Below are 14261 nucleotides of genomic sequence, written 5' to 3'. Positions count from 1 at the left end.
AAGGACATAATTAACGAGTATTGAACAAGAAATCAACCATGCAACCACTTTAAAAAAAACTGGAAATTTTAAATCCAAAAATAAGATGACGATTTCTCTATACCTTAGCTTGTTTCAGATAAACAAGAGTAGGGAAATGAAAAGTCGAAGTGAAATCACGGAGATAGCAACTTGAATCAACGAATTTGGTGAAGAATTGAGAGATTTATGAGTTCTTATGTTTGAGAGAATGAAAGTATGGAGTTTTTGATAAGGGAGAGAGAGAGAGATACGATTTTGGAGAGGAAGAAGGAGTGTCTCGCGTCGGGTTTTGGTGATTTCGATCCGGTTCAGTTGAATTGAACCGGAAATCGACGCCGGTACGCGCAATTGAGTGTTGCAGCGGTCACCGTAAACCGCTCCGCAAGACCGCTGCGCCTCTCACAGCGGCTTATTGCCTCAAAATCTCCCAGACCGCTGCGACAAGTACGAATCGGGCAGGGGTAGAGTATTTTCACAGCGGTTTGATGAGACCGCTCCGAGATAACGCTGTGAGACTTCAAGCATATTTCTCATCTTCTCGTTTAGTCACAGCGGTATGCGTAGACCGCTGTGGTTGGCCGCTGTGAGCGTTTTGAACCTCACCACACCTCGTTTAATGCCACAATCTCTCCTCTTGGACCTGAAGGTCTGATAGACACAGAAAAATAGCCAAAGACATACTAGAAATAGAAAAAAAAATAAAAATATGTACAAGGATAGACATGGGACTTCCTCCCAAGTGAGCTTGTTTTAAGTCTCTAGCTTGACTTCCTTTCTTCTTGGCTAGGCGAGAATGGGATCGGAGAGAGGAACCGAGGTTCTCTCATCCTCTGTTGTGGCTCCCATGTAGAGCTTAACCCTCTGTCCATTGACTGTAAAGTCTCCACCATCCTTGTTCCATAACACAATTGCCCCATATGGCCTAACTTCCTTGATCTTGAAAGGACCGGACCATCTTGACTTGAGCTTCCCGGGGAACAACTTCAGTCTAGAGTTGTAGAGAAGCACTTGATCTCCAGCACTGAATTCTCTCTTCAAGATCTTCTTGTCATGAAAAGCTTTGGTTTTCTCCTTGTAAATCCTTGAGTTCTCAAAAGCATCAAGTCGGATCTCCTCCAGTTCATTGAGTTGGAGAAGTCTCTTCTCCTTTGCACTCTTGATGTCAAAGTTCAGCAACTTAACAGCCCACAATGCTTTGTACTCAAGTTCAACCGGTAGATGACAAGCCTTCCCATACACAAGGTTGAAAGGTGTGGTTCCTAAAGGAGTCTTGTAAGCAGTCCTATAAGCCCATAGTGCATCATCTAGCTTGATGGACCAATCTTTCCTTGTAGTCCCCACTGTTTTCTCCAAAATAGACTTGATTTCTCTGTTGGAGATCTCAACTTGTCCACTTGTCTGAGGATGGTATGGTGTTGCAACCTTATGCTTCACACCATTCTTCTTGAGAAGACTTTCAAACAGCTTGTTGATGAAGTGAGAACCCCCATCACTGATGACAGCTCTTGGAACTCCAAACCTTGGAAAGATGGTGCTTTTGAACATCTTTATCACCACCCTAGAATCATTGGTGGGACTTGCCACAGCTTCTACCCACTTGGAGACGTAGTCAACAGCTACAAGGATGTATTTGTTGCCAAAAGATGATGGGAATGGTCCCATGAAGTCAATACCCCACACATCAAACACCTCCACTTCTAGAATTGGGTTTTGAGGCATCTCATTTCTTTTGGTGATGTTTCCTCTCCTTTGGCATGAATCACACCTAGAGACAAAGTCTTGAGTGTCTTTGAACATATGAGGCCACCAAAACCCAGCTTGTAACACCTTTGAGACAGTCTTGAAAGTAGCAAAGTGCCCTCCATAGGATGATCCATGACAGTGTGTGAGGATCCCTTCAACTTCTTCATCAGCTACTGCTCTTCTATAGAGTTGATCTCTACAAAGGATGTAGAGGTAAGGTTCATCCCAATAGTATCGCTTCACATCTTTGTAGAACTTCTTCTTGGCATATCCCTCAAGATCAAGTGGCTCTCTCCCACAAGCTAAGTAGTTCACCAAATCAGCATACCAAGGCCCTTTCTCTTCAGTTGCCTTCACTTCTTCAAGTTTCTTTCCAGTTTCACAAACTGCTACCACCGCTCCAATTGCCATGATCTGCTCTTCTGGAAGCCCTTCATCAATAGGGATCCCACTCTCAATCTTCAGTCTAGACAAGTGATCTGCTACACTATTCTCAACTCCTGGCTTGTCTCTAATCTCAAGGTCAAACTCTTGTAGCAGCAAGATCCACCTCAACAGCCTTGGCTTAGCATCCTTCTTGGCCATGAGGTGTCTCAATGCAGCATGATCAGTGTAGACTATGACCTTTGACCCAACTAAGTAGCTTCTGAACTTTTCAAAGGCGTAGACAATGGCTAGCAACTCCTTCTCAGTTGTGGCATACTTCATTTGGGCTTCATCAAGAGTTTTACTCGCATAGTAGATCACATGAGTCTTCTTGTCCTTCTTTTGACCAAGAACAGCTCCCACAGCATAGTCACTAGCATCACACATGATCTCAAAGGGGAGATCCCAATCTGGTGGCTGCACAATTGGGGCGCTAACCAGCTTCTCCTTCAACTTCTTGAAGGCTTGTAGACATTCCCAATCAAAGACGAATGCAGCCTCCTTGCATAGAAGCTTAGTCATTGGCCTTGCTATCATCGAGAAGTCTTGGATGAATCTTCTATAGAATCCAGCATGACCGAGGAAGCTTCTAATGTCTTTAACCGTCTTTGGTGCAGCTAACCCAACCATCACTTCAATCTTGGCCTTGTCTACCTCAATCCCCCTCTCTGAAATCTTGTGTCCAAGCACAATCCCTTCCTTAACCATGAAGTGACACTTCTCCCAGTTCAGCACAAGGTTGGTCTCTTCACATCTCTTGAGGACCCTGCTAAGATTTGACAAACAAGCAGAAAACGAAGATCCGTAGACAGAGAAATCATCCATAAACACCTCCACAACATCCTCTATAAGATCAGAGAAAATAGACATCATGCATCTTTGGAAAGTGGCTGGAGCATTACATAGCCCAAATGGCATCCTTCGATAAGCAAAGGTACCATAGGGGCATGTGAAAGTCGTTTTCTCTTGATCATTTGGATGTATGGGGATTTGGAAGAACCCTGAATACCCATCAAGAAAACAATAATATGGATGATTTGCAAGTCTCTCAAGCATTTGATCAATGAATGGCAATGGAAAATGATCCTTTCTAGATGCTTTGTTAAGTTTTCGATAATCTATGCACATCCTATGTCCTGTTATTGTTCTTGTTGGTATTAGTTCATCCTTATCATTTTTAACCACAGTCATTCCTCCTTTCTTTGGAACAACATGCACAGGAGACACCCATTTGCTATCCGAAATAGGATAGATGACTCCTGCATCTAAGAGTTTTAGAATCTCTTTCTTAACAACATCCTTCAAGTTGGGGTTCAACCTTCTTTGATGTTCTATAGAAGTCATAGATTCATCCTCTAGATGTATCCTATGCATGCATAAAGAAGGTGATAGCCCTTTAATATCATCTAGTGAGTAGCCTATTGCCTTTCTATACTTTTTAAGTTCATTCAAAAGTTTAGACAATTCATCTTCACTAAGCTCACTACTCACTATGACAGGGTAAGTCTCATTAGGGCCAAGGAAAGCATACCTTACACCATGGGGAAGAGGTTTAAGCTCCACTTTTGGTGCTTTGAGTTCACTCCAATCATCCTCTTGGAGATTCTCTTGTTGAGAAGCTGGGGAAGCATGGTGATCCTCATATGAAAGCTCCTCATTCTGTTCTTCATCACTAATCTCTCTGTGAGAGTCCAGCATCTTCACATAAGCATCACTTTCCTTGTTCTCAACCATTTGGACCTCTCTCTCAATTGTTAAGGCATGTTGTAGAGAGTCTTCAAGTGCCAACTCCTCTAGAAGTTCATCAGCTAACACCTTCATCTCCTCAATGTAGAATGCTTGGCTTTGAGTAATAGACTTCCTCATCACCTCCTTGATGTCAAAGTGAAGAATGTTTCCCTTTCCAATGTGAAGATCAATCTTCCCTTCCTTAACATTCACAACTGCTCCTGCTGTAGCCAAGAAAGGTCTCCCCAATATTAAAGGATCTGTTGGTTCTTCATCCATCTCTAACACCACAAAATCTGTAGGGATCTCACAATTTCCAACCATGACAGGGAGATCTTCTAGGATACCAATGGGAATCTTCACTGAGCGATCAGCTAGCACAAGAGAGAGTCTACACTTCTTGTATTGTGTAAAGCCAAGCCTTTTAGCAATGGAGAGAGGCATAAGGCTCACACTTGCTCCCAAATCGCATAGACACCTCTCAAAAGTAAATTGCCCAATGGCACAAGGTAAAGTAAAGCTTCCTGGATCTTCAAGCTTCTTAGGGATGGTTAGCCTTTGGATAATAGCACTACACTCATGAGTAAGAACCACCATGCCTTCCATCTCCTTCTTCTTCTTAGTTACAGCATCCTTGAGGAACTTGCTGTATTGAGGCACTAGCATGAAGGCATCAATTATGAGCATAGTAATCTGAACTTCACTCATTTGTTTCTCAAATAAAGCCTTGTATTGCTCCAAAAGTTGTCTCTTGAATCTACCAGGAAAAGAAAGTTTTGGTTCATAGGGAGGAGGATTAAATAGAGCTTCTTTTGATGAAGTAGCAACTTCATTCTTGTTCTCCCCCTTCTTTTCTTCTCCAATTTTACCCTTTCCTTTTGCTTCAAATATTTTCTCCAAGATCTCTTCATTGGTCTTCTCATCCATAATAACTACATCATCATCCACATTGATGACCACCTCCCCATCTTGCTTCTCATTATCCCTAATGAGAGTTCTTGGTGGTAGCTGTTTTCCACTCCTAAGGGTGATGGCTTTCATTGTCTCCTTGGGATTTTGCTCTGGCTTTCCAGGTAATGCCCCTTGTTGGCGACTTGGCTGAGAGTTCATTGAAGCAAACTGATTCTCCAAATGGCGGATCTTGTTGTTGAGCTCATTGTAACTTCCATCAATCTTGGAGTGAATTTTCGTGAACTCATAACCCATTGTCTTCTCATTTTTGGCCTGAAAATCCAAAAGTTTCTTGAACATCGCATCCACACTTGTATCTGAAGCTGGGGCCTGTGAAGAACTTCCTTGAGCATGAGTAGACTGATTGTTGTTATTGTTGAAACTAGGAGGGGTGTTTTGCTTAGGCTGATAGCTCCCTTGCTGAGTGTTTTGCCTCTGCTGGTATCCTCCTTGCTGGTTGTTTGAGTAGGACTTTTGCTGGTAGTTGTTGTACTGAAAGTTAGGTTCCTTCCTGTACCAAGAACCATTGTTGTTGATGAAGCACAGCTCTTCTTGTCCTTCCAAACCATCAACTTCATTAATCTTGGGAGGAATCTCTTGAATAGGACCACCCACAAAGTTGACCTGCTCTTGTTTAGCTTGGTTAGAAAGAAGCAAGTCCATCTTCTCCTGCAGGGACTTGATCTCTCTCTTTGTCTGTTGATCATCATTTTTGTTGACCCTATCATGCTCCTCACTGTAGACTGAGTCATTATTAGCCATGTTCTCCACCAGTTCCTCTGCTTCTTCTTCAGTTCTCCCCAAGAAGAAACCATTGCTGGCAGTATCAAGCCTGTTTCTGCACTGTGGTAAGGCTCCTCTATAGAAGGTGCTAAGCAAGCTCTCCTTGCTGAAACCATGATGAGGGCACTGAGACCAATAACCCTTGAACCTTTCCCATGCTTCACTGAAGCTCTCTAGACCTTTTTGTTGAAATCCGTAGATTTCGTTCCTGATCTTAGCTGTCCTTGAAGTAGAGAAAAACTTTTCTAGGAAAGCTCTCTTGCAATCTTCCCAAGTAGTGACAGTGTCACTTGGAAGAGTCTTCTCCCATTGGTGTGCCTTGTCTCCCAAAGAGAAAGGAAATAGCTTCAGCTTGAAAGCATCTTCAGAAACACCATTTGTCTTGGACAAGCCACAGTACTGATCAAACTTGTACAAGTGATCAAAAGGGTCTTCTGCAGCAAGACCATGATACTTGTTGTTCTCTATAGTGTTGAGCAGTCCTGACTTGATCTCGAAGTTGTTGTTCTCCACAGCTGGTGCTCTGATTCCCAACCTATGACCATGAATGTGAGGTTGATCATAGGCTCCAATGGCACGAGCTTTGCGCTGTGGATGTTGTGGCTGGCGCTGTGGTCTAAAATGATCAGCTCTTGGACCATTGCCTCCTTGGGCTTCACCATCTTGAGGCAGATTCTCCATATCAAACTCCAACCCTTGCAAGTGAGCTTGTTGCTCTACTTCTCTTCTTTGTCTTGCTATCTCCCTCTCAAGTGCTCTAATGTCTTCAACTCTTGGAACTAGATTTGTTGGACCTCTGCTCCTTGTGTTCATACACCTGAAATGCAAAGAGAGAAGAACAAAGAGAAGCAATAACACGATTAAATAAAAATTGACTTAGTCTCAAGCAAATGACTAAATCCCAATGTCACAATCAACATAGAATTTGGCAACGGCGCCAATTTGATATAAGACTTTTCAAGGGTCTAAGATCAAATCAATGTAGTATAAAAGATTGTCGAACCAATCCTAGGTGATTATGATGCAAAGGGAATGCAAGACCATGCTTAATCTAAGTGCTACCAGTTTTTTTAGATGATTTGAAACTAACTTACTACCTAAAATGCAATAAAGGCACAAGCTTTCTTTCTTATAAGAAGGGAGAACTCATGGGCTATGGGAATTGATCTTGGGTGATCAAGATTCAACCTAAAGGTGTCAACTTTTAACCAATCTATATCTTCCTTAGGCCTAGACACAATCCTAAGCAAACTCTATCCCTAGATGAATGCTCATTTACCTAGATAACTCAAGCATCAAATTCCTTTGGTTGAATGTTACCTAAGTAATCATTAATCTCAAGTCTATTAGCCATCTTAACACCTTTAACAACAAATCCCTTTGGCAAAGGATGTTAAAAGCTTAGGAGAGTTGGTTCAGACATTTCATCAAACACCTTCCGGGTATGAAATGCCTAGAGCTCAACTTTGGAGAGGCCAACTCTAAAATTGCATTAAAAGCCCTCTACTAGCAAGGAATAAGATTGATCTATACCTAAACACCTTAGATCTAGCTTAATCACCCTTAATCTCCCTAACCCATGAATCCAAAGATGACTACTCAATACTCTCCATGATGAGCCCAAGAATCAAAGATGATTTGGTGCTAAACATGATAAGAGATCAAGAAAATCAAGTAATCACAAGAGAGAAATGATCAAGATATGATCTTTCACCTAAAAGTTCTTTTGTGATTTGATAGAAAACAAGATAAGATCATACAATTAGGTCTGAAGGACCTTTATAGTAGCTTAAAGTCGAACCTGGTTTAACCCAACAAACCTGGGTTAACCAAAACACAAATTGGTAATTATCTGGTCAAACCCGGAAAATGTTGACTTTCTTGACTCGCAGCGGCCACGTGAAACCGCTCCGCCTAGCCGCTGGGACACTCGCAGCGGCTTACTTGCTTCGTCATCACACCGCTGCGACAAGTACGAACGCGGCAGGGAACGAGGTATTTTCCCAGCGGTCTCGTCACACCGCTGCGTGAGGCCGCTCCCGCACTTGGTCTCCATTTCTTTAGTCTTCATCTCTCGAGCGTCTACAGCGGCTTCGGTACACCGCTGCGACAAGTACGAACGCGACAGGGAAGGAGGTATTTTCCCAGTGGTCTCGTCACACCGCTGCGTCAGGCTGCTCCCGCACTTGGTCTCCATTTCTTGAGTCTTCATCTCTCGAGCGTCTACAGCGGCTTCGGTACACCGCTGCGTAAGGCCGCTCCCATACTTGGTCTCCGTTTCTCAGCGCTGGCAGCGGCTTCTTGAAGGGCCAAAAGGCCGCTGGGACTTCCTTATGCCGCTGGGACACTTGATCAATGCGTCTCCTTCTCGAGAATCACCCCTTTTTGCCTCCAAACCATCTCTAAATGCTCCAAAATCACCAATTGAAATCTCCATCACCTGATAAGGACATATGTAATGCAATGCAATCCTAAACATATCTAAATGCTATCCTAAATGGTCAGCATATGCTAGAATGAATGGTTAAAACAATGCAAATTGAGAAGATATCATTGTCCCAATTGGGTTTTCCTGGTAAAGTTTTAATGAGACAACATTAAAGCACATTACAAGCTCTAAATGGTTATGGCATCCAAGGGAGAGTGTTATGAACCAGATTATGGATGACTCATAACCAAGAGATTATGATTTGTAATCTTTTCATTTATCTATGACGGTGTAATCTCCTATATAAGGAATCTCTATGTTATAAATAAAAATAGACCTATACTTTTATAACACATGTTAGTTATTTTAAAAAAAAACTATAAATGAATACAAGCTCAAGAAATATTGGCGTATTTAACTCCTGTCATTAGTGCGACCATAAGCAGACCATAGGGAAACGAATACGATTTCTCCATTTATGGAATTATTGACCGTCGACACTTTTTTGGGGGTCAAACCTTACTTCATTACTTCAAACATTAGACTTAAAACAAATAATAGAGTTTTAAGCAGAAAACAGAGCTTCCTTCCTTGGCTAGTTTATCAGCCTCTATATTACCCTGTCGTGGAACAAAACAAAAAGAGATAGAGGAGAGGAATCGACTCAACACGCCTAAGTCATGAAGGATCTAAGGGAGAGCAGTCACAGACTTGTTTCATATGAGCAGATTAATCAAGTTTTTAGAGTCTGAATAACAGATAAGCTTGTTGATACCACTCGCTAGAGCAGATTCGATCCCTGCTTTTAGCGCCATTGCTTCTATAACTAGGACCAAGGCTAGCACTTCATGAGAAGCTGAACCTCGCACCAGTTTGGAGCCAGTGGAGTCGGAGATAATCCATCTAGCCTCCCTGCACATGAAGCACTATTTTACGCCGCATCAAAGTAACAGATAAAAGTGTAGCAAGACTTAAATGTAGATAAGAAATCTACCTTTGCTTCATCTAAAGGCTGCTCTACGAAGGAGCCTCAGACCGTCGATACTAAATATATGATCTTTTAATGCAATTGAGAACTTAAAATAAGAAGGATGCAATGTAACATATAGGCTAACTCGTCAAATAAAATTATATTTTCATATGTCAATTAGACTATACATTAGGGTTAATTGTATGGTCATTACTTGTCCTTATCCATTCCCTATTTAATTTTTCTTTTGTAATGGATCATAGTTTTGGTTCTCGACCATCTCTTGTACTCAGCCTTTATAACTTTCATAACTAGATCTTGAGCGGGTTTTTTTATTTATATATTAAAATATTTTAGTTTATATAAAATTTTTTTACCAATAACTAAATGTAATTTAGTGTTATATATTATGTAATTCTATAATAGCTATGTTTCCGTGACTTATATATTATTACTATAAATTGTATATTTTTGTAACAAAAATTATTTTAGAAACTTTATTATGTAACATACTTTTTTATTTTAAATTTATATGAAAGAAAATTAAATTGGATCTATATAGTAGAAAATATATTTTTTGAGACACTGTAAAGAATTTCTTTTAAAGAAAAACTATAATACATTGTACTTCAAAATATGTTTGTAGTAAATATCATATTTGAGAAATACACTAAGTTGGATAAAATATCTTCTTTTAATTTGAAATAGAAATGAATATTTCTAACAAAATCTTTGTAAATTTTATTTTTGAAATTAATCAGTTTAAATTGTTATTATCAGTGAATATATAATTATAATACTTTATATAATTTTAAATTTTCATATATAAATCAAAACTAAAATAAATTTTAATTTCTAATTATAGTTTATGATAACTAAAATTAAAATTAATTACTTTTGGATATAAAATTTAAACTGATTCCGAAAATATTTTAATAGATTTTTTTAGAACTTTCTTAAAAAATATTATATATTTATCAATACATGTTTGTTAAAACCACATCTATATAAATGTTGATACATGTATAATGTATAACATAATTAATAATAATAACACTTATTATGAAAATACAATAGTGTTAGATTTTAATATTTGATTTTATTATTTTCATGGTGAATTTCTAACATTAAATATTATTATTATTAATTAGATCATATGCAAGTATTAACTCTAGAATAATTAAATGTTATTATTATTAAGTAGATTATAAATGGTTATATGCAACTATAATTATATATTGATGGAATAAATATATTTTCGAAATTATCCATATCTAATAATATTTTGATGGAATAAAAAAGAGAATTAAATATCTTGTTAGGATATTGTTATGAAAATACAAAAAAAATAATGTAAGCAACTTTCTATTGATGGTCCATTTAAAATATCACACATGAAAAAAATCATGACTTCTCTTTTAATAGTATAGATATCGGAAGTAGACAAAAAAAAATACATTTTTCTTTTAGGAAAACTTCAACTTGTATTTAGCAAAATAAAAATAAAAATTCAACGTGTATTTCACCTAACCAGAGTTTAGAGAAACATGTTTAGGGTATGTTTTGCTAAATTGATGCGCTACCGCATTTGGCTGAACAAGTTTTACAGTTACATAAACCGATAAAAGTTACAATATAGGCTAACTCGTCCATCGAGAAGAAACTTGTGAAAAATATTTGGGACAGTTTTATGTACAATCATATATATATATCTCTTTATAAATTTTGAAGATTGGTAGAATGAATTTCCCCATTTGAAACCTACCTGGCTATCTATGATTTTTTGGTGGAGAAATCAGATAAAGCGGATTGAGTAAAACAAAGATTGAGTAAAACAAAGATGGATCCAGGAGTACAAGTGTGTATTAAGCGGTATAAAATATATGTTTAAATGGTGAAAGTGGATAAAAAGTAGTCTGAAACACAATACAAATTTAAAATAATATATATAAAACTGTATAATACTATTTATTTCATAATTAAAAGTTTTTAAATACTTTATAAATGCAATAAAATTAAGTTAAAAATATAATATAAAATTAAAATTAATTTAACATATATAGTAATTATTTTGAGATTTATATATTTTTAAATATATAATTTTAAATTATTTAAAAATAATTATAGTTTGATAAAATAGTTTAAAACAATTATAGTTTTCCAAGCAAAAGAATAACACATCATTTATAAAGAAAGTATGATATCAAATAAAATGTATTCTATAAATAGAAAATATGGTGTAAATTATACAAATCAAATGTTATATTTAAATAGATTAAGATTTAAACATTAAATAATTATTGATGGTATTTACATATCAGAAATATAGTTTAAATAAAATTTATCTTTGATAGAACAATAAAAAAAAACTATTTTCTAAACAAAAGTGGGTGAAACCTTCCATTTAACAGTTTAGATAATAACTACGCCTCTCATGGTTATATAAATTGAAAAGATAGTAAAGTAAGATATTTAAATTGACTAATTAAAATCATTAAACATATATACTTTTGGGGGTTTCTCTATGAAGACAGTAAAGTGAGACATACGAACGGAATGATGATTTGATGACAACAATATGATTAAAGGAAAACTCGTGGCAAACAATCATACTGTGTTTAACGTTTTGGCAGATGAGATAATGAATCTCTATTCTGTTGTGTTAATGATGCAGCCATGGATTTTTGCAGACGTGTGGTATATTGCTATGATGTAATCTTTGATAAATGAGTGTTGATTTGTGTCAAGTGACTGTCACGAATATTTTCTTTCTCTATTATATGGTTTTATAGTTATCCGTTTTATATTGAAGTATTATTATCCCTTAATATATTTGGTGACCAATGAAATTAGAAATAAATAAGTAATTTCTAATTTATCTCTATTTTGATGGACGGTTGAGATTAATCTAAATGAAACCGTAAAGAGGAATTAAGTCATTTCTCCACCGATATCTTTAGACCATCGTAAAGATATCCTAAAAGAAACGGCTAACGTTATAGGCAAGGCGAGAGAAACCTAAGAGTTTTTAAGAAGAGATTGAGCTGTTCATCTTTCATTCATGATTCAATCTATTCAGGAAGATCTCTCAGATATAATTAATCAAGATAACTCTATAAACATTCAAATGATTCTATTACGTGATTAACATGTTTAAAGATCTTAAGGTTCACGTAAAATTAACTTACAGCGACTTGTGTTGTGGCCCAGTCACAGTCTAGTGGAACTCAATACCATTTACACTATTCGCGCACTCGGAATCTAACTTGGACATGCAATTGTGAGGGCGGACGAAGAAAGGAGTTGGGTGTGGCATATGCCTCGCACAAAATACTTTTTTCCCTTTAATAGTTAACATAAAATTTATGTAGATACCCTTCATCTAAGCATTTTTTACATTGCATGCTCCATACTAAATGAATGGCTGGATCCGCCCCATGTTATATATATATATATAATTGCTTGCAATAAATTTGCTCTGACTTTATATAATATAAAGACCATATTTCTTACACCGATTGATTTTAAACACTATCTAAAGGAAAGGGAAAAGAAATCAATAAAATAAGATTTTCATTCTAAAATTCTCTTTTTGGTGAAAACAAAGAAAACCCATAATATTAGCAAGTTTATAAAAAAAATTATCATTAAGCTTATCTTATCCAACTACCTCGTATCCATCTAAACGTAAACATCATAATGTCGGCTTCTATTGTTTTTTACAATCCAATAAAATATTTCTCTCCAACTTTATATTTATTCTCTTCATTTTTCTTTTTACTTTTGTCGTAAAAGGGTAAATAGCTGAAAGCGATATTTTGGGGGTGGCTTACACGCTTTTGATTATCTGATGGGCTGGTCCACAAAAAAAATTATCTGATGGGCTTTCTGGTAAACGGACTTTGAAGTTATTAGGCCTGTGATTTGAAGTTAATTGGCCATGCAAAAAATGAGAATGGGAAAGCTCATTTATCATCTCAAGTGGTTTCTTGCTAAGGGAAATAACATTTTGAAAGACAAAACTTTACGAATAATTAAAATAAGATAGTTCGGCAGAAGCTTTCAGTTATCAGGTCAAGCCGTCGAGAGAAAAGAAGAAGAAAATTCCAGTTCGTCTGATCTCCTTTCGTGGTTGGCGGTGCTCTTCACCGTCGCTATATGAGGGAGATTCTCCTCTTTCTCTTTAGTTTAATCTAGGTTTTTATCGTTTATGGTGGTTTAGGTGAAGGTCGTTCTTCTCAAGTCGAGGGTTGCTTTAGATTTGGGTTATGGTGCTTCTGTTTCTCTTCGGTTGCTTGCACCTATGGTCAATTCTTTTTTCGCCTTGTTCTAGTTTTTTGAATTCGTCGGTGTAAAGTATATTTGCTGTGGAGGAATCTACTAGACCTCTCCTTTATCCACCATGGATTGGGCGAGCATTTCGAGACGAAGCAGTAAGTTTGATTTGTAGGCTTTCTCTTGCGAGGAGGTGACCAGTTTTAGCTCTGTAGATCGCTATTCTGCCTAACAAGTGTCCGCGTGTAAGACCTGTAAATCTTCGCCGGTGTTTTTCCCTTTAGCATTTCAAGTTCTTGTGTCTTTGAGCCTGGGTGTTTGGTTTTGACTTGGTTCTGCCTTTGCTCCGGTTTGCAACAGTCTCTGGTGTTGATGTAAGTTTATCCTCGCACATGCTTGTCCCGATGGTGCGCCTGTTTTGGCTTGGTGGTGTACCCTTCAGGGTTGGGTTTGCCTAAGTCATTGGTTCTTTGGTTATCTTCGGTCTCATGTTTCTCAGGAGTGTCTGCGAGTTATGATCAGTCTATCAGTTCCAGCTTCAGTAAATGTGGCTCTCTAATATTTTTTTCTCGTATTATCCTACCTCATTGTTATTGTCTCCCTCTTTTGGGCTATTGCTTCCGGAGATATTACCATTTTCTGCCGGCTTTTGTAATCCACGATGTGTTATGTTATGAAAGATTATAAAATTTTGAGTAAAAAAAAATTAAAATAAGATAGTTCACTAGAACTTTATTTAAATTAGCAATCATAAAAAGCGAAAAAGGAGAGTTTCTCAATCCCTCTAGAGATGCTTTAATATTTGCATTGTTTTTACATAAATTATCTATATTATTAAAAGAGAAAGAAAAATACAAAAATAAAATATCTCTTATGATAAAACCAAACCGCACCAAACCGAACCGTTCCAAACCGAACTGAACCGAAATAAGAATC

The 14261-nt window shown here is 37.3% G+C and overlaps 1 protein-coding gene and 1 non-coding gene across 2 annotated transcripts; one reads left to right on the top strand and one right to left on the bottom strand.

The window, feature by feature from the left end:
• Window positions 1-795: 795 nt before the first annotated feature.
• Window positions 796-6495, bottom strand: LOC125585788. The gene has a single exon (XM_048755461.1). It carries the CDS (start codon window positions 6463-6465, stop codon window positions 805-807), a length of 5661 nt encoding a protein of 1886 aa, XP_048611418.1. The 5' UTR covers window positions 6466-6495; the 3' UTR covers window positions 796-804.
• LOC125586537 lies at window positions 5762-5868 on the top strand. The gene has a single exon (XR_007323073.1). It is a non-coding gene; the product is annotated as a small nucleolar RNA R71 (small nucleolar RNA).
• Window positions 6496-14261: the final 7766 nt, after the last annotated feature.

Source organism: Brassica napus, chromosome C4, assembly GCF_020379485.1.
Source record: "Brassica napus cultivar Da-Ae chromosome C4, Da-Ae, whole genome shotgun sequence".
Classification (NCBI taxonomy): Eukaryota; Viridiplantae; Streptophyta; class Magnoliopsida; order Brassicales; family Brassicaceae; genus Brassica; species Brassica napus.
The sequence above is the reverse complement of the archived record's forward strand: the minus strand, read 5'-3'. Positions and strand labels throughout refer to the sequence as shown.

Bases quoted from the DNA above. Each gene is read 5' to 3' on its own strand.
- LOC125585788 (XM_048755461.1), bottom strand. From the start codon at position 6,465: ATGAACACAAGGAGCAGAGGTCCAACAAATCTAGTTCCAAGAGTTGAA.